At 40.0% G+C, this 22,113-nt stretch overlaps 1 protein-coding gene across 3 annotated transcripts in view; it reads right to left on the minus strand.

Annotated features, from left to right (window-relative positions):
• CORIN (corin, serine peptidase) overlaps window positions 1-22,113 on the minus strand; it is a 309,411-nt gene that overhangs the window by 251,383 nt on the left and 35,915 nt on the right. For all 3 annotated transcript variants that reach the window (XM_005207933.5, XM_024993569.2, XM_002688245.6), the window contains exon 2: window positions 5,175-5,319. In XM_005207933.5, coding sequence (XP_005207990.1) covers window positions 5,175-5,319 — 145 coding nt within the window. The remainder of the gene's footprint in view (window positions 1-5,174; window positions 5,320-22,113) is intronic.

The following is a 22,113-nucleotide window of genomic DNA, read 5'->3' on the forward strand; positions in this document are numbered from 1 at the left end:
CAAAACCCAACATTGTATGTTACGAAGTTCAGATTCTCATCATTCCAAATTCTTATAAAAGCCACAGCTGCTAAGAAATTTGGTAAGAGAAAAACTATATTTAAATCTAATGATCTCTAGCTCATCTAGAAGTTTTGAAGAGGAAAGTCACTTGAATTCAAGAAAAACAGACTACTTATATTTCCTATACTTCCATGATAATTTCTTTCTTCTTCACTGAGTGACAAAATTTTAAAAATTAATAGGCCCCACATAGGTTTTTTGTAGTTTTGAAAAAACTAGGATGGTAACCTTAGGCTATTCTTCATAAGCGTAAGGCTGGAGCAGTTTGTTTTAGATGTGGATGAATGGATAAAACTTTGAAACCAAGTCTTCAGCTGTTAGCAAGAAAAAGTTAAGAGCATTTTAAAGAGATTTTTTTTTGGACTTTAATTTTAGTGAAATAAATTGAGATGAATAAATTTTGCAAAAATCAGTGTAGATCATATTCTAAAGCACCACATTTGCAGGACTCTTGCAATAACTGTATTTCTTCTCCCTGTCACATACTCTACCCACTTCAACCCCTTCTCCAGACAAGTGTCAAAGGGACTTTTTAACAGCCCCAACCAGATCAATTATTCCACTCCCCTACTCCAATATCCCCATGGTTGAGGTCATGGGTAAAGCGTTCCCCCATGAACGAAGGCTTCTCAGGCTGGGTTCATACCCTGTCTCAAAGAAACTGTCTCTTCCCACATAGGAGCTACCTCTGTGATAATTAATCAATTATGTGATCATTTTCTATGTGCCCCTCCCTCACTGAACTGGGACCCCCATGGAGGAAGCTTGATTTAGGGCTGTGCCCAAGACCCATAGGTTATCGCTTTGCATTTAGCAAAAGTGAACATTGCTCAGTTGTGTCCAACTCTTTGCAACCCCATGGACTATTCAGTCCATGGAATTCTCCAGGCCAGAATATTGGAGTGGGCACCCTTCTCCAGAGGATCTCCCCAAACCAGGGATCGAACCCAGGTCACCCACATAGCAGGAGGATTTTTTACTGGCTGAGTCACCGGGGAAGCCTGCTTTGCACTTAACAGTCACTCAATAAATGCCTGTTCAAGGAATGAATGGTATCAGATTATACCTACAATTTTATGCTTGTTCAATGTCACTCAACATGTCAATATAATTTTACTTAAAGTGTTGCATATGTAATATGTTGCTATATGATTTATAAATAATTTCTTAGGCATTGGTTCAAGCTCTGATAAAGCATCTCATGGCACAGGCTGACTCCTGCAGTCATGTGATGGCAGCACAGCCCACTGCCAGTTCAAGCTCTTATATGAGGAATGAAAGTAGCTCTCAGGCATAAGCAGAAGAGTCAAGTGAAACTTGGCATCATATCACAAATCCAACAGTCTACCAACTTTATTTCTTCCTAGTTACTTTATTGGCAATTAAACTATACTATGGCAATGGCTTGCTTATAGGGTTATGGGGTTATGGAATATGAGATTACTAAAATGATGGCCATAATACACAGACTTCAGTTCTTATAGAGTTAAAATGAGATAAGAACAATTTTGGCCAATTTTTGAGTGTTGTTCAGCCACACAGTCATGTCTGACTCTTTGCCACCCCATGGACTGCAGCACACCAGGCTTCCCTGTCCATCACCATCTCCCAGAGCTTGCTCAAACTCATGTCCATTGAGTCAGTGATGCCATCCAACTATCTCATTCTCTGTCGTCCCCTTCTCCTCCTGCTGTCAATTTTTCCCAGCATCAGGGTCTTTTCTAATCCATTGACTCTTTGCATCAGGTGACCAAAGTATTGGAGTTTCAGCTTCAGCATCAGTCCTTCCAATGAATATTCAGGATAGATTTCCTTTAGGATGGACTGGTTGGATCTCCTTGCAGTCCAAGGGACTCTCAAGAGTCTTCTCCAACACCACAGCTCAAAAGCATCATTCTTTGGCACTCATCCTTCTTTTTGGTCCAACTCTCACATCTATACATGACTACTGGAAAAACCATAGCTTTGATTAAACAGAACTTTGTTGGCAAAGTAACGTCTCAGCTTTTTAATACGCTGTCTAGGTTTGTTCATAGCTTTTCTTCCAAGGAGCAAGCATCTTTTAATTTCATGGCTGCAGTCACCATCTGCAGTGATTTTGGAGCCCAAGAAAATAAACTCAGCCACTGTTTCCATTGTTTACCTATCTACTGGCCATGAAGTGATGGGACCGGATGCCATGATCTTAGTTGTCTGAATGTTGAGCTTTAAGCCAACTTTTTCACTCTCCTCTTTCACTTTTATCAAGAGGCTTTTTAGTTCCTCTTCACTTTCTGCCATAAGTGTGGTGTCATTTGCATATCTGAGGTTATTGATATTTCTCCCAGCAATCTTGATTCCAGTTTGTGCTTCATCCAGCCCAGTGTTTCTCGTGATGTACTCTGCATATAAGTTAAATAAGCAGGGTGACAATATACAGCCTTGACGTACTCCTTTTCCTATTTGGAACCACTCTGTTGTTCCACGTCCAGTTCTAACTGTTGCATCCTGACCTGCATACAGGTTTCTCAAGAGGCAGGTCAGGTGGTTTTGTATTCCCATCTCTTTCAGAATTTTCCACAGTTTATTGTGATCCACACAGTCAAAGGCTTTGGCATAGTCAATAAAGCAGAAATAGATGTATTTTGGAACTCTCTTTCTTTTTCGATGATCCAGCAGATGTTGGCCATTTGATCTCTGGTTCCTCTGCCTTTTCTAAAACCAGCTTGAACATCTGGAAGTTCACAGTTTACGTATTGTTGAAGCCTGGCTTGGAGAATTTTGAGCATTACTTTACCAGCGTGTGAGATGAGTGCAATTGTGTGGTAGTTTGAGCATTCTTTGGCATTGCCTTTCTTTGGGATTGGAATGAAAACTGACCTTTTCCAGTCCAAACTAGAATAAATTAAACTGAACAAAACCTTTGTAGCTCCAACTTCAGTTTAAGGGTTGAGGAGAGAAACAATTTGCTATTGCTCTTTTCCATAGCCTGCTGCAGAAATAATTATTCAGAAAGTCTAACTCTCTTATCTTCAGAAATCTCTTTGCCATCTTGACTTTATGCATGCCAGAAGCCCAAACAGACAAAATTAGAGAGGCACAATGCATCTGTGTTTGTAAGCACAAGGCTTTTACTATCTTTTCCTAGTCAATAATCCTCTCACTATCATCTCTTCACCTTTTGAAGCCAAAGCTCCTGCTATTTGTACACGGCATTCCAGCATCTCTTAGAGACCCAGAAATAACTGCAAAACTTTGAAAGAGCACAAATTATAAACTCAAATCAAACAGAACATTCTTAAAAGCAAGCAGAATCTAGTGAGGTTTTTTTAAACAGAGATATAAGATGATTTTATTGCTCACTACAACAGTAAATATCTCAGTTATAAAACAGGAAATGTTTATCTGGGCAGAGATTACTTAATGTATCTACATGAAATCATCTGGTTCAGAACATATGAAAAGAATGCTTTTGAAGACAGTGCCAGAAAACACCCACTTTCTAAAAGTTACCTACATAACAGCCAAAATAGTACTAAGAAATGGTTTCAAATCGGTCAGTTTCCTAATTTCATACTGCTACTGCTGCTGCTGCTGCTGCTAAGTGACTTCAGTCGTGTCCAACTCTGTGCGACCCCACAGACGCCAGCCCACCAGGCTCCCCCATCCATGGGATTCTCCAGGCAAGAACAATGGAGTGGGTTGCCATTTCCTTCTCCAATGCATGAAAGTGAAAAGTGAAAGTGAAGTCGCTCAGTTGTGCCCAAATCTTAGCGACCCCATGGACTGGAGCCTACCAGGCTCCTCCATCCATGGGATTTTCCAGGCAAGAGTAGTGGAGTGGGGTGCCATTGCCTTCTCTGGTTATGACAATGAGAGCATTCCAAATGACAGATGTATGACCAAGGGAGCCTCTACCAGACAGATTCTCCCAGATGTAACAACTACAAACTCTGGACAAAATATAAAAAAGCAACTACTGGAAGGCACAGGAAAGGAAACAAAAGCAGGCCAAGGCTGGAGGGGAGGGAGTCCTGGCAGAAGAGAGGGGCACAGGTCAGTTTCAGGGTTTGTCCTGCCTCTAGCCCAGAGCAGACCACAGCGGGCACAATGTGGGGCAGGGCGACTGAAACTCCAACAGAAACCTGCGGTTTTCCTGCCCTCTTCTTACTTGTCACCCTGTGACCTCTGACCATCTCTGCCCTAGGCTTCTATGAAACCCAGCATCTCTGGGATCCTTTCCTTCTTGTCCAACAACTTGGGTATCTCTTGATCCTTCCTCTTTTCTCATCTCCCCTGAACACCAGCATCCCCCAAGGCTTTGTCCTCAGCTTTGAATCAGAGCACTTTCTCCTCAGTTCATCTACCCCTGCTACTTTCACTGAGACTCCCACCTTCACAGATACAGGCAGGCTAGGCTCCCTTCTCAGCTTCCCTTCCTGATGGTTCCAGCTTCCAACCAGTAACAGCAGGATGAGAGTTAAATTCTAAAGTGTACAGAAGCCAAAAAATCACACAGACTCACAATTTTCCTTGAAATTTTCTTAGGAAGGAAGAAATTCTTACAGTCCATTTCTTGGCCCAGCCTGCATTGTTGAATTTGCTCATGATAAACGCATTTAAACTATGGTTCTACTGTATTTAGTTGTCCCATAAAAATCTCCAACTTAACATGTCCTAACTGAACCTCCAGCCTGACCTCCATCTACCTGCATCTCACTCCTCTGCTTTTTCTTGCCATGTTAACAGATGGCACCAAAGCCAACCTGGTTGCCCAAGCTAGAAATCCAAGAGTCAACCTTGACTCCTCTTTCTCCTTGATGCCAAAATCCTAAGCAGTTTGATTTCCATTGATTTTCATGCACCAAATGCTTTAATTCAAGCTCTTGCTATCTTTTACTCAGATGATAGCCAGTCACCAAATTGATCTCCCTGCCTTCCTTTCTTTCTACCGTCAATTCCCTATAATGTATCCAGGTCTTTTGTCTTTTATAAATGCAAAAGCAATCAGATTTCTCCTTGCCCAGAAAGATCCTCCAGTAGTAAACCATCCAGAGCAGCAGAAACCACTCTTACAAATCATACTAATGTTAATTTTAACTTCATTTTTCTTTAATAATGGCATCACTCACCAACAAAGGAGAGCAGGATCACCAGCAAGACAATGAGAGCACAGATACATGGAATCAGGACCAGCAAGAGGAAACGAAGAATATTCACAGTGGTCAGCTTCCGAGAGCAGCCACCACCCATGTTATCATCATCAGCTCCCAAGACCTAAAGTAGAAGATGAAAATGAAACATGGTTTTAATATTGCAAAGCAATTCAATATAACGCATGACATTTTAGAGGAGAGCTGTCCATTTAGAGCAGTAGCATGCCTAAATTTTCCTCTGTGTACTACATAGCATGAAATGAGTTTAGTCACCAAATCCCTCTAATAAATAAACAAATAACTGTACAAACCATATTCAGGACAGAGCAAACCATCTATTTCTGAAATGTTTTTCAGGAGTATATGGACTTACAACCATATTCCATCTTAAATTTGTTTAAACTTATCTGCTAATTTGGTATTATTCCACAGAAGAACTCACCTTGACCTAGAGCTCTAAGCAAACTGCCTAATGCAGTGATTAAATACTGGTGAGTAGTGTGGACAAGGCATCATCCAGATTTCATTCTTGTTTGTCTCCTTAGTCCTAACCCAAATGTGAATGAGTCTGGATAAAATCAAGCTTTTAACCATTAATAATTTAGCAAGATTGAATATTACTTACTATGTATTAAGTGGCAGGCTCAGTAATGAAAGACAGCCTGTTCTGCTGGCCACTGACAATCTCTCTGCTGTCCACACCACCCCTTCAGCCCATCCATGTGAGAGAGAATGATGAGGTACAACAGTGATGATTCAGGTTGGAATTCTTATCTTCAAACTTTAAATTTTCCTAGCTCAATCTCTTGTCAGAAACAATGTCTGGAAATTCATGTATGTTACATCCACTGTTCCCACAGCCAAAGCTATTTTCAAGGATGCAGCCTTGAGTGAGCAATGCACTGCTGAGACCATCCAGATGGTACACATGACTGAATCCTATTATATGATTCTGGCAGGTGTGGAGATCTAATGACCTTGTAGTCACCCAAGACAAACCTTGCAAGTAAGTTACCTTGGTTATTAAAACTGCCACCTAGTAATCTGGAATGATCTACCTCTTTCTTCAGTCTCTCCTCGTCCTCCGTATATGGGGGCCAGTTTCAGATTTCACTCAACATGAATTAACAGAATGACACAATATAATATCTTTATAACACACTGATTATAACAGTGATGGGTGGTATCCTTTGAGGCTTGGACATAACATTTACCTGCAAAAAAAACCAGTGTGGAACTACAGCTCAGAGACCATAGTAGAACTGACTTTTTGCTTCATTTACTCAAGAAGTGGTTATTGATACATCTACTAATTATAATAAGCACAGTGATGAATTTAACAATAATCTAAGACCAACTGTTCCTCCAAAGTTCACAGTCTTGTAGGAGAGGTAAGATATGGACATAAATAATTACATTTTGAGATAGCAAATGATCAGCACTGTGAGGCTTACAGGAATTGAAAAGACAGGAAAACAATTTCTTGCTAGAACATCATTTAAGACATTGTAGAGAACTAGCACTTGAACTAGCCATGATTCTCAGAAAAGTATCACTGAAAAGTCCTATTATAATTTAAAAGAGTGATAAAATACACCCAGAGAGGTAAGGAGTTATGAATTTTCTTTGGCTTCCACAACAATGGAAAAGATTTCTTTGTTAAGGAGGTCACAAGAGCGGTGTAGGAGTGATCTTCTTGGGTGGCAAATGCACAGTGGCCTCAGTGCTATCTGAAATCCTATGGCCAAATACATCCCATTTAGTATTCATAAGTGAAGAATCAGCAGGGAAAGTGCCAGTGGCTCGTTTTATTATCTTATATAAGTATATCAACAAGTGCTTGGTCTCCAGAAACCATATTCATGATTAGTGCAAATGCTTTCTCCAGTGACTAGGAAACTGATTCCTTTATGGAGGGGAGAAGAGGAAGAAATACTTAGAAGAAATTTAGAACTAAGAAATACTTAGAGGAAACCTCAGCCCTTTCCTCAGGTGTTTAACTTTTCTCTAGCATTCATAGCCACTTAAGACTATTACTGCAAATGCTGCATTAGTCAGAGGCCCTTTGAAAAGTGAAAGTGTTAGTCACTCAGTCTTTTTTTTTTTTTTTTTTTTTTTATTTTTAAACTTTACAAATTGTATTAGTTTTGCCAAATATCAAAATGAATCCGCCACAGGTATACATGTGTTCCCCATCCTGAACCCTCCTCCCTCCTCCCTCCCCATACCATCCCCCTGGGTCGTCCCAATGCACCAGCCCCAAGCATCCAGTATCCTGCATCGAACCTGGACTGGCAACTCGTTTCATACATGATATTATACATGTTTCAATGCCATTCTCCCAAATCTTCCCACACTCTCCCTCTGCAACAGAGTCCATAAGACTGTTCTATACATCTGACTCTTTGTGATCTCTTGGACTGTAGCTCACCAGGCTCCTCTGTCCATGGGATTTTCCAGGCAAAAATACTGGAGTGGGTTGCCATTTTCTTCTCTAGGGGATCTTCCCAGCCCAAGGATCAAGCCCAGATCTCCTGCACTGCAGGCAGATTCTTTACCATCTGAGCCACTGGGGAAGCCCTTGAGGTTCCTCTGAATATAATGCAACTTTCAGACTTTACTGTTGGGAGAATGAGGCCGGATGAGCTAAACCACTAAGACAATTCCTAAGTTTTATTTAGGTGGACTCAACAACCCTCTCTGCAGAAGGTACCCTCTTCAAGAATCTACCCTGCACATACTTGAAACTGTAAGCCAAGCATTCCAACAGTGCAAGTAGGGAGCAGTGCAACTGGTTGACCTGCACATATTTCAAATATGTAGCTCTTATGGTTTACTAATCTTGTTGGTAAAGATTCATTTCTTATGTCTTAAAGACTACATTTATTTTAAAAGGTATCATGCTGGCTTACACATGCTGAATATAATCTACCTAACTAGAATATCTCGAGTCTCTGGTTCCATTGGGATATCTTCTCATTCATCTCTTTTACACTTTTAATTCTATTACGCTTGCCTCCTGGCATACTGATTAAACTATTTTCACAACAGCCATTCTGTCTCTTTTTTAAAGCATATAGTTTGCTTATAATGTGTAAGTTTCATATGTATAGCACAGTGACTCAGTTAATTGTGTGTATATACACACATACATATTCTTTTTCAGATTCTTTTCCCTTATCATTATTACTAAATATTGAGTATAGATCCTTGTATTATCTATAAAATAGATAACCAACAAGGACCTAGCTGTTGGTTATCTATTTCATATAAAGTAGTTTGGCTATGTTAATCCCAAACTCCTAATTTATCCCTACCCACCCCCTTCCCCTTTGGTAACCATAAGCTTGTTTTCTATGTCTGTGAGTTCATTTCTGTTTTGTAAATAAGTTCATTTGTATTTTTTTAGCTTCCACTTAGGAGCAATATCATATGATATTTGTCTTTGGCTTAATTATCATACTTGGTATGATAATTTCTAGGTCCATATGTTTGCTGCATGTGGCATTATTTCATTCTTTATGTCTGAGTAATATTCCATTGTGTGTGCATGTTGAGAGATAGATATCACATCTTTATCCATTCATCACAATAGCCATTCTCTGACACTTGCAGGACTTTGTCCATTGAATCTCTCTTCTGCCACTCTATCAACTCTCTCCTTTCTTCATTTCCCTACATACCTTCTTTAAAATCTTTGGATTGTTATTTCAATGATACTCTTGCTAATGCCCTGAACCACTTTGCCCCCACTGGATTTTCTTCTCCCTAATCTTATAAAGGTCAACATGAGATGAATTCAACAATCTTCTCTATATATCTACACCTGGACAACTGAATGTGTGGCTGTAAAAAGTTACTCAATGGGACTAACTGATTGCTAGTTTAAAGTCTTCTCTATTCTCCTCAAACTATCTTTCTCTACTCTTCTGCCTTCTGCCCTCACTTTCAGAAAAGGATCCATCCCAATTCCCACCGAATGGAGAAAATAAAAACCATCAAATGGGAATTGCCTCAACACTGCCTGTTTTTACCATAAAGTTTTATTAGCAGACAGCCCTGTTCATGCATGTGTACACTGTTACAGCCGCTTTCCTGCTACAGCAACAGCACTGAGTGGTTGCAACAAACCCATGTGGCCCACAAGGCCAAAAATATTTAGTATCAGGCCCTTTATAGGCAAAGTTTGCCAACTCCTGATACAGAGTATCACTGTATCCCTGCATCCATGGCCATTTTAATTATTATAAATCTTAATATGTTAGCCAAATCAAATTATAAATTCTTTTAAGAAAATCACATTATCTCTTACTAGGGCCCTTAGTAAAACCCGATACAATTGTACTGGTGGCAAACTGGCAATAAAAAAAGAAATTGCATAATTATTGCTGTAATACATGGTTATTTCATAAAAACGTTCAAAGATAATCTTCAAAAAAATTATCCAGACGTTTAATGCATTAAACTTGAAGAAGAAAGGAAAGCACTAAGTTTCAGGGACGTTCAAACTTAAATAGGACTGCAACATGCATTATAAACTCTAAGGACCAACAGATATTCAGAAGATTATAAAGGAGAAAGTACAAATTTATTCCTGCTTCTGCAAAAACAGACAAAAATAATAGCATACAATGTACTTAATGTGCTTAGTCACTCAGTCATGTCCAACTCTTTGCTACCCTTTGGACTATAGCCCGCCAGGCTCCTCTGTCCATGGGATTTTCCAGGCAAGAATACTGGAGTGGTTTACCATTTCCTTCTCCAGGGGATCTTCCTGACCCAGGATCGAACCCACATCTCCTGTGTCTCCTGCATTGCAGGTGGATTCTTTTCCCACCGAGGCACTGGAGAAGCCTCAAATAATAGCATAAATAATACTAACTCAGTTGTATCTCTCTATATGTAAGCAAATATTGCCCTTTCTCATTAGTGTATGCCCAGCATTTAGAACAGTCAGGAATAGATTAATACCCGTTGAATAAATAGCTGAACTCAACCACCTAAACAAAAATTCTCTGTACATAACTATGTAAATAATCCCTTTTTAAAAAATGATATATGCCTCATAAGGCCTATTCTTAAATCATCCAAAAACACTTTAGGGAAGAGAATATATTTGACAAAATAATAAAAAATATTTCCTTTCAGGGAAAACATACTGAAATTTATAACATCAGTTTTTACTAGGACTATTTATTAGTACTTCTCCATACTCAAATTTCCTATCATGAACTTTGAAGTCAGTTAGAAAATGTTGTTTTAAAGTAAATCGTCATGGATTTTATTATCAGTCAGTTCAGTTCAGTCGCTTAGTCATGTCCGACTCTTTGCGACCCCATGAATAGCAGCACGCCAGGCCTCCCTGTCCATCACCAACTCCCGGAGTGCACTCACTCTCACGTCCATCGAGTCAGTGATGCCATCCAGCCATCTCATCCTCTGTCGTCCCCTTCTCCTCCTGCCCCCAATCCCTCCCAGCATCAGAGTCTTTTCCAATGAGTCAATTCTTCGCATGAGGTGGCCAAAGTATTGGAGTTTCAGCTTTAGCATCATTCCTTCCAAAGAAATCCCAGGGCTGATCTCCTTCAGAATGGACTGGTTGGATCTCCTTGCAGTCCAAGGGACTCTCAAGAGTCTTCTCCAACACCACAGTTCAAAAGCATCAATTCTTCAGTGCTCAGCCTTCTTCACAGTCCAACTCTCACATCCATACATGACTACTGGAAAAACCATAGCCTTGACTAGATGGACCTCTGTTAGCAAAGTAATGTCTCTGCTTTTGAATATGCTATCTAGGTTGGTCATAACTTTCCTTCCAAGGAGTAAGCGTCTTTTCGTTTCATGGCTGCAGTCACCATCTGCAGTGATTTTGGAGCCCAGAAAAATCAAGTCTGACACTGTTTCCACTGGTTCCCCATCTATTTCCCATGAAGTGATGGGACTGGATGCCATGATCTTCATTTTCTGAATGTTGAGCTTTAAGCCAACTTTTTCACTCTCCTCTTTCACTTTCATCAAGAGGCTTTTTAGTTCCTCTTCACTTTCTGCCATAAGTGTGGTGTCATCTGCATATCTGAGGTTATTGATATTTCTCCCAGCAATCTTGATTCCAGCTTGTGTTTCTTCCAGTCCAGCGTTTCTCATGATGTACTCTGCATATAAGTTAAATAAGCAGGGTGACAATATAGAGCCTTGACGTACTCCTTTCCCTATTTGGAACCAGTCTGTTGTTCCATGTCCAGTTCTAACTATTGCTTCCTGACCTGCATACAGATTTCTCAAGAGGCAGGTCAGGTGGTCTAGTATTCCCATCTCTTTCAGAATTTCCCACAGTTTATTGTGATCCACACAGTCAAAGGCTTTGGCATAGTCAATAAAGCAGAAATAGATGTTTTTCTGGAACACTCTTACTTTTTCCATGATCCAGCGGATGTTGGCAATTTAATCTGTGGTTCCTCTGCCTTTTCTAAAACCAGCTTGAACATCATGAAGTTCACCGTTCATGTATTGCTGAAGCCTGGCTTGGAGAATTTTGAGCATTACTTTACTAGCATGTAAATATTTTTCAACACTACCTATGTTAAGGACATTAAAAGAAGTAGCCTTGTAACTCTGTTAACCCCATACATCAGTGATCCCCAGACATTCTATGTTCATGGTACCATCAGTGTCTAGATACTATTTTCAGTGGACCTAGGCCAAAAGAAGTGCCTAATGGTTCCATTTGTTAAGTAGCTTCATCCAACAATTTTGTAAGTACTTATATCCTAAAAATTTGGTAAACATTTGAAAAACTACTACACATAAGTTAAAATTTTTAAATATTTTCATGCCATTCTTAACCACGATTACTTCCCATCTTGGGATGTATGCATCTGTTGAGCACTGCTCAACACTTTAACCTCAGAATCAGATTGAAAAACACCCCCACACATTGCCTGTTCCAAGTCGATTCTTGCCTGGTACAACTTTCTATACAGCAACCACCAAGCACCCAGATTTATGAAGATAGAATGACCTCAAAAGGAATAAAGCACAATCCCACATTGAAAGTGTGAACTATGTCAAGCTAGTATTTCATTTGGTAACCAAAAAATGTCAAGTATCACCAGTTTTCCCTCAAAAATTGAAAACTACCAGCAGCCTCTGTGAATCACTGCAGTGTCACGGGGTACTTTATCACATAGTTTCAAAATCATGGTTCAAGACTATTTCTCCCACATCAATCTACATAAATCCCAATCCTTAAAGAAGTAACTCAAACTCCATCTCATTCAGGAAGCCTTCCTTGACTACCCAGACAGAAGCAATCTCTCTCTGCCTCATCTGAGTTTCTGGTAGAGAAAGAGACTGACTCCCAGCATCTATTCTTTCCTTTGATCTTAGAAACAGAACCCTACATTTAGAATAAAGACACCATTTCCCAGTCTCTTCTAGAGTTGTGTGAGGCCATGTGGTCAAGCTCTGGACCATGGGATGAATTTTGAAATGGTCAATGTGACTTCCAGGAAGTATTTTCCAAGACAGGGGTATTGTCTTTCCTCTTTCCTGTTGGCTGGAATAAGACGAGCTACCCACTCCAATATTCTTGGGCTTCCCTAGTGGTTCAGATAGTAAAGAATCCACAAGCAATGTAGGAGACCTGGGTTTGATCCCTGGGTTGTGAAGGTCCCCTGGAGGAGGGCATGGCAACCCACTCCAGTATTCTTGCCTGGAGAATCCCCATGAACAGAGGAGTCTGGCGGGCTACAGTCCATGGGGTCACAAAGAGTCAGACACGACTGAGCAACTAAGCACAGCACTTATGTCATCAATCGGGATAAGTCAAGAAGAAAAATTTACAACTTAGTGATTTGTAAATGAAAATTGCAAATCTGTAATGTACTAAGTAAAGTGTGACAGCCAAAATGTTTTCAAATAGGGATTAGTAGACAGCAAACCATACAAAATAAGGTTGGTCCTACCTTCTTTCCCCACATCCTCACCTTTCCCCTTCAAAATGCCACACTGACCCAAATGATCTTTTCAAAACGCTCATGTGGGTGCGTCACCTGCCTACATAAAACCCTCCAGAGACCTGAAAGACAAAAACCAGTTTTCCTAACATGTTCTGGAAGACAGTGCTTCTCAGACTTCAATGGGCACATGAATCACATGCAGAGAGTCTGATCCAGTAGCTTTGGGGGTGGTGGGGCGGGGCTTGAGATTCTGCATTTCTTACCAGCTCCCAGATGATGCTGATGAGGGTGGTGTGAGGACCACACTTTGAGTATCAGGATATGGAGACTCTCTAGGTGTGCCCCGCCTACATCAGGTTAATTACAGCAGTTCATTACTTTACACCACTCAAGCCCATCCCCTTCTCTCCATACCAGCCACCTGGGTCCTCTCAGTTCCCCATTATCACTCTTTGCCTGGACTGGCCTCCCTCCATCCCCAACCTTTGGTAGTCACACAGCAGTCACCCTTACACATCAACTCATGACCCACGCTGGTTCTCGTCTTTCTGTCCTATATCCCAGTTATCATTTACATTTATTTGTTTGAATATTAGATTATGTTGATTATTCCTGGTAGACTGTAGACTCTATGAGGTCAGGGACCAAGTTGGGTTTTGCTTCTCATTGTAGCCCCAGTATTTTTAAAGGGCCTGGCTTATAGCACATACTTCATAAAAATATCAAAAATAATGGATAAACTCTTCTACCACACCTGCCCATTGTCAGAAGAGTCTTAAAAATACAAGGAATTGAATGCTGCTGCTCCATGTGTGAATAACTATTACAGTAATTATAATAGTAATAGTATAGGCAGAAACCCATTGACCTTTTTCTGTGAGCCAGGCATTCCTCTAAATGTGTCAGATACAGAAATACTCAGGACAGCTCTACTGAGTGGGTGCTATCACCATACCACAGAAGAGGAATGTGAGGGTCTTTGTAAGTAATTAAAATAATTCATGCTAATCAACAAAAACTGCAGAATCTAAACGGATTCCCTTTGCTGAAATTCTGAAGGTGGCTAGAGATCCATGGTTTTTAATTTGGCTTGAATTCTAGATCACAGCTTTTGGAGCTTCCTGGAACACATCATCTACCCTCCAGATCTGTCTACAAAGACAGACTGAGGTTTTCCCCACTGAGCCACGCAGAGCTGACCTCAGGTGACCCCAAACCTACGCAGGACCAGATCTCATAATGTAGCCATTGCAGGGTAAGCAAGACTTCTTCCTGAGTCTCCATGCTTCTGCCCCTCCTTGCAAGTCAGACACAGCCTAATGGAGGATGACCACTCACGGCAGTTGGACAATGAGAGCTACGTCTTAGAAACGGCCTCTCTGTGGTATTATTTCTAGAGCTCACATTTCAAAATTATTTTTAAAACTAATCTAATTATCTAATAAAGTCTTAATTATGTGGAATCTTTACAGAAGTTTACTATTCTCCACCTTTTGTAGACATGGAAAATAAGAAAATAAGCAAATTATAAAGAATTTATAAAATACTGCCAGAGAATGAAATGGAATTCCAGAAAATGTGAAATCTTCTACAACTTCCACAGCTTCAAATGTTTTGCCCTGAGAATGACATGTAAGTACTGGCCTTGATCATCAGTTCCCAAAGATGCTGGATGCTTTAAGACAGTGCAAGAAAAATCATTTTCAATAGCAAAGATTGAAACAGAAAAGAGGTTCAAGTTTATATTTAATAACATCAACAACAATTAACAACAACAACAAAAATTCCAAAGTTTGGCTAAACATATGCAATTTCAGCCTACAAGAGCTCTAGAATTTATAATATTCACCAAATGATACCATCCACAAAGAGATTAACATCAGCTTACTACTTTTAAGGTACAGCATCAAATATAAGAGATATGCTAATATTTTTATTTCAAATAGGACATGTTTAAATTACAAAGATCAGACAAACTTGAAGTTGTATATAAACTGTTTCTCATCAACAGAATATTTAAAAATGTGAAGGGTAATTCTACCTTTATAATGTGATGCTATATTATGGATTTTATGAAATAAATGATTATATTCTTAAATCCAATTGTGAAATTATGTATACTTGGTTAATACAGGATGATTAAGTAACAGTCTGAACTTCAGGTGCACAAATATTACTGCACAAAGTTTATCCTAATCCATACATCAATCTGGATTTAGTAAAATTCTGTTCATAGCTGTCAACTTTATGATATGGTCAAGTCAAAATAAGAAAATATTCTTAAACCAAAATGAATGTGCACATTTAATGGATGGGGTTGTATGTAAAATCCTGGTAGAATTCTGGGACCATCTGTCCTACACAAAAAATCTGCTTACAATGTTAAGAACAATTAAGAACAATACATCCAAAGGCCATACCATGTACTTGGTTTGAGGCTCACCGAGCACCCTGATTCTTTAGACAGGAAGGTGGTGGACTGCACAGGCCTTCAGACTTGCTGTTACCAGAGAACAGCCTGCCAGGAGCACAAGCTCACTCCAGCTGGTGTAGCCTGCACCAGGCAGGGAGCTCCCTCTAAACTCTGTGGAGATGTTACACTGTCACATCATGGTCCTCATGGTCATGGTCCTGAGAAAAGGCAGACACTAAGACTCCCCCAGCTGCCAGCCAGCCTGGAACAGTATCCTGCACACAATCACCAGTCCCAAATGTGATGTGAATTGTGGTTTCAGTGTTAGAGACGGAGTTTCTCCAAACTACCTCCACTCTCTGTACACGGAGTAAAAATGAGCCAATGTTATCCACTTATTTTAGAAAGGAAAATCTGCCCCTGCTAGATGCTTTCCTCTGTCCTCAATAAACTGAAACCACTCCTTACATGAATCAAGAGTAGATTTGCTGAATATAAGATCAGTCATCTAGCTATTTCTCAAACCAGGCATCTCTCAATCCTCGCTTCCACTGTCAAGAAGCAAAAGGTCTCCCAAATCACCCATCAGTGAAGCACACCAAACCCAATGTCTTTTGTTGTGATGTTTGTTTTTAATGCCCCAAGAGGCCTGAAGAACAAGCATCTGGTTTCTGGTTTTTAGTAAGTCTTTCCATCCCATTTTCTGGCATTTAATTGAAGTATATAAAGTTCAAATAACTCATGCACTCTTTCAAAATGGAACACATGGTTCTGCAAGCCAATCCTGCCCACATTTTCTCCTTTGAAAATTAACAGCATCAACTGGTCCTCCCTCGAGTTTCCTAGTCACACATCCCAGAATAGTTGTTCAATATGGAGACTAAATATCAACACGATATTTTTCCTGTCAAGAAGACCTGGTGATAATAATCCCATATCCAGATAGCATATCAATTCAGTGTTTGTTTGGAGGGCAGTGCTATTTAGCTCAAGTCTGAAACATGAGAAAAAAGACTGGAATGCTTCAGAAGCAATTTCTATGATACTGTCTCCACCACTGAAAATCTAGGTGAGCTTATAAAGTCATCGCCCTGTCCCAACCATATATTCATATCTGTAAATAAAGGATAAAAAATAAATGCCTTGCTCCAACCACAAATATTCCAACAATAAAATGAAATTGACAAAGCAAAAGAAAAGTAAGGAAATAGTGATAATAACATTTCTTTCAACTTTAGAAAGCTGTAGGAGTCTTGATTTTTCTTGAACACACAGCATGAAATTTGTTCAAATCAGTCTCCCTGGAGGAAAGTTATAACCTTTGTTAAAGTGAGGCGATGTCTTCAAAGGCAACATGAGAACTTTGAAGGTAAACCCCATTTTCTTTAGAGCCCAGTGGGAGGGTCACATGCCTGTGATAGTTTCTGAAGATGATCTTGGAAAGAAACAGCAGGCAACCCCCCACCTAGATGAGGCAGATAAATGAGACCCCATGTCCTCTTTTGAGATGGCTTTGCCCCCAATCTCAAATATGTCAATGATATCATTTTATAGCAGATACAAATCTTGAAGTAATAAAAGGCTCCTTTTAAGACAGATACAATATCAGAACTCTTTCTGCATATATTGCAGAGTCTTAAAGGTCCCTCCTTTTTTTCAGTATGTATTTTTTGAAATAATGAAGACTACAGAGTGGGGGGGAAAGGAGAGTTGTGCTTTCCATCCTTCAGGAAATTAAATATTTGACATTTACTAATTAAAATATTCTGAATTTCACATCCTGATTACAAGTTATTTCATTTCTAAGGAAGCTGTGGCATAATTCAGAGGAACCTCAGATTTCCAAATGAAGCCAAACCTATCTTTTGTGTAGCATGAAGGAAGCTATTGAATTTGTGCCCATTGTAGACACCGAATTGACTCGCTGATCTAATAATGATGGAAATCTTGTGACTTTCAAAAATTGAAACTGATTGGCAGAGTGGAGAACTACAAACCTAACTTTCTACAGCTGAAAACAATCAGGGAATGCATATAAGACAAAATAGATTTATACTCTACAACAATTCATTTCAGGCATTTCAATGCAAAGTAAAACATAAACAGATGTTGAAGACAACCTACTGAACCTACCTGCTGAATTTTGTAGTAAAGAAAAAAAAAAAAAGTACAAGTAAGGTTCTTATGCATTAGATGGAGCAGCAATTTCTTTCTGAATACCTGGAGCAAAAGGGTGGATTTCAAACTCAACATTCATCATATATGTTGCTGTATTTCATGAAGATCTAATTGGACAATATAGAGATGGTATGCACGGAGGTTTCCATTACCAAAAAAAAAAAAAAGCCTGTTTCATGTTAGAAATCTCATGAATTTGGTTTAGTCCATTCATGCTTATTGAGCACCTATTTTGTGCACAGCCAAGCTGTAAGTATAGAAGACAAGAAAGACGGTCCTCACCCTCTGGGAGCTGACAGCCTACTTCCACCATATACAGCATCATGGGTAACTTCAAGACTGTATGACAGGACAGTCACACGGTTTGCAGAAAGGACTACAAGTTAACCATGGGGCAGAGGGAACCAGGACATGCTTAGTCCACGTTGTTATAAGCTGCATTCAGGTCCATGGAAAGAAATTAACAAGAAGTGGAACCAATTCTTCAGATATACAGAGCTTGTTTACAAGTGCTGCAGTCCTCCATTAGTTCAGTTCAGTCGCCCAGTCCTGTCCAACTTTGAGACCCCATGAACTGCAGCATGCCAGGCTTCCCTGTCCATCACCAACTCCTGGAGCTTACTCAAATTCATGTCCATTGAGTCTGTGATGCCATCCAACCATCTCATCCTCTATCAGACCCTTCTCCTCCCACATTCCATCTTTCCCAGCATCAGGGTCTTTTCAAATGAGTCAGTTCTTTGCACCAGGTGGCCAAAGTACTGGAGTTTCAGCTTCAGCATCAGTCCTTCCAATGAATATTCAGGACTGATTTCCTTTAGGATGGACTGGTTGGATCTCCTTGCAGTCCAAGGGACTCTCAAAGTCTTCTCCAACACTACAGTTCAAAAGCATCAATTCTTTAGCGCTCAGCTTTCTTTATAGTTGAACTCTCACGTCCATATATGACTACTGGAAAAACCATAACTTTGACTAGACAGACCTTTGTTGGCAAAGTAATGTCTCTGCTTTTTAACATGTTGTCTAGGTTGGTCATAACTTTTCTTCCAACGAGCAAGCGTCTTTTAATTTCATAGCTGCAGTCACCATCTGCAGTGATTTTGGAGCCCAGAAAAATAGTCTCTCACTGTTCCCATTGTTTCCCCATCTACTTGCCATGAAGTGATGGGACCAGATGCCATGATCTTAGGTTTCTGAATGTTGAACTTTAAGCCAACTTTTTACTCTCCTCTTTCAATTTCATCAAGAGGCTCTTTAGTTCTTCTTTGCTTTCTGCCATAAGGGTGGTGTCATCTATATATCTGAGGTTATTGATATTTCTCCCGGCAATCTTGATTCCAGCTTTTACTTCATCCAGCCCAGTGTTTCTCATGATGTACTCTGTATACAAGTTAAATAAACAGATTGACAATATATAGCTTTGATGTACTCCTTTCCTGATCTGGAACCAGTCTGTTGTTCCATAGCCAGTTCTAACTGTTGCTTCTTGACCTGCATACATATTTCTCAGGAGGCAGGTCAGGTGGTCTGGTATTCCCGTCTCTTTAAGAATTTTCCAGTTTGTTGTGATCCACACAGTCAAAGGCTTTGGCATAGTCAATAAAGCAGGAGTAGATGTTTTTCTGGAACTCACTTGCCTTTTCAATGATCCTAAAAGATGTTGGCAATTTGATTTCTGGTTCCTCTGCCTTTTCTAAATCCAGCTTGAACATCTGGAAGTTCATGGTTCACATACTGTTGAAGCCTAGCTTGGAGAATTTTGAGCATTACTTTGCTAGTGTGTGAGATGAGTGCAATTGTGCAGTAGTTTGAGCATTCTTTGGCATTGCCTTTCTTTGGAATTGGAATGAAAACTGATCTTTTCCAGTCCTGTGGCCACTGCTGTGTTTTCCAAATTTGCTGGCATATTGAGTGCGGCACTTTCACAGCATTATCTTTTAGGATCTAAAATAGGTTAACTGGAATTCCATCACCTCCACTAGCTTTATTTGTAGTGATGCTTCGTAAGGCCCACTTACTTCACATTCCAGGATGTCTGGCTCTAGGTGAGTGATCACACTGTTGTGATTATCTGGGTCATGAAGATCTTTTTTGTATAGTTCTGTGTATTCTTGACACCTCTTCTTAATATCTTCTACTTCTGTTAGCTCCATTTTTGTCCTTTATTGAGCCCATCTTTGCATGAAATGTTCCCTTGGTATCTCTAATTTTCTTGAAGAGATCTCTAGTCTTTCACATTCTATTGTCCTCCATCTCATGGTTTTAATTCACTCTAAATGTGTTCATTAACCTCTGACACTGGTTCTAGATTTTAGAGACCTAATTCATCGATTTCATCAGAGAATGGCAGTTGGTTTTGCTACAAAACAAACAAAAGAGAATGCAAGCCTTTATCTTCATGTAGTCCATCTTCTTGACGTGAAGTAAGAACACAATTCAACAAAACTTTTGCAAATACAAAGCTAAAACAGCAATTCAAAAGGCCTGTGCAATTGAATGTCCTGACTCTACAGAAGCAGTTTAACTCAGGAAGTCAATGTGGAATGGTTTGAAAAACACACTTCAGTCTTATCTTCAGACCAATGAATTCATGAAGTGAAGGAAGAGATTTCCTTAAGAGAAAGACTGAGGTTTGAGCAGATAGGCGGAGCAGATAGGAAGGAGAAAATGTGACTCTAAAGATCTAAACATATCAATATAGAAAGACAAAGAGTTATAACCAGTCTAATACCCTTAGACTGTTAGAAAGAGGAGATGTTCTTAGCAGTTACTAGATGACAATATATGGCTGGAACCTGAAGAAATCAAACAGAGGAAGAAGGGCAGGCTCTCAAAGAATAAATGAATTGACTGCCCCCAAGGAGGCAAGAACCTGAGAAATTACTGAAAGCCTCTTAAAGCTTCCCTCATAGCTCAGATGATAAAGGATCTGCCTGCAATGCAGGAGACCTGGGTTCGATCCCTGGGTTAGGAAGACCCCGTGGAGAAGGGAACAGCAACTCACCCCAGTATTCTTGCCTGGAGAATTCCACAGACAGAGGAGCTTGGTGGGCAATAGTCCATGGGGTTGGAAAGAGTTGGACACGACTGAGCGACTAACACTTTCACACTTTCTTAAAGCTGCAGATAGTTCATTACAAGAATAATTAGGGGGCTTTCCCAGTGGCTCAATGGTAAAGAATCTGCCTGCCAATGTAGGAGATTTGATCCTTAATCAGTGAAGATCCTACATGTTCCAGAGTAACTAAGCCCACACGCCACAACTATTGAGCCTTTGCTCTAGAGCTCAGGAGCCACAACTACTGAGCCCATGTGCCACAGCTATTGAAGTCCACATGCCCTAGAGCCCATGCTCCACAACAAGAGAAAACACTGCAATGAGAAGCCTGTGTGCTGCAACTAGAGAGCAGCCCCTCACCCCTACCCTGCTCTTTGCATCTAGAGAAAAGCCCCATGCCCCAGTCATGATCTAGCACAGCCAAAAATAAAATTATTTTTTAATAAAGAATAATTAGGGAACCAAGCCTTCAAGACTGGACAGCTAAGTCAAGCAGCTATTGAAAATCTAGATATACTGGATGGGGTAAGATTTAGAAAATCCAGATAACATATATCCTTCTAAAAGTCTTTAGCATCAAGTTTCAGTCTGACAGAATTATTATAGGTGAGTACATAAATATTGTGTATATACTTACTGAATGTTATAGAAAATTGATAGAAATAAGAGAAAACACAGCGAAGATGAAACACTTTAAAAGGGAGCTGGGCAGTCCATAACAGACTGAGTCCAAGCCTAGTTTAGAAGAGGACCATCGAAGAACACCTCTTGGATAGAAATTAATGAACTGGGGAGGTTTATTTGAAATGGAAGGTTTTGGCAGACCCTGAATTCACTGAGCATATTTCTGGCTATGGGAGTCCTTGTAGGCGAAAGTTTAGAAGAGTAAGAAAGGGAGAAAGTGTTGGCCAGGAAGCAAAAAGCAAGCCCAGCAAGGAGTACAGACCCACATGAAATACAAATGAAGAATAACCAAACTCAAACAGGTTGAAGGCTTTCAAACTTAGTGAGGTCTCCCTAGAAGAGGAGGGAACAAACAGAGACAAAAACAGTCTAGGAAAGAAAATATCTTTCTAATTAGTAACATAGACTCTAATATGAGGAAATGACCATTCCTAGCAAGCAATACCGGAGAAGGCAATGGCACCCCACTCCAGTACTCTTGCCTGGAAAATCCCACAGATGGAGGAGCCTGGTGGGCGCAATCCATGGGGTCACTAAGAGTCAGACATGACTGAGCAACTTCACTTTCACTTTTCACTTTCACACATTGGAGAAGGAAATGGCAACCCACTCCAGTGTTCTTGC

This window comes from Bos taurus, chromosome 6, assembly GCF_002263795.3.
Source record: "Bos taurus isolate L1 Dominette 01449 registration number 42190680 breed Hereford chromosome 6, ARS-UCD2.0, whole genome shotgun sequence".
NCBI lineage: Eukaryota > Metazoa > Chordata > Mammalia > Artiodactyla > Bovidae > Bos > Bos taurus.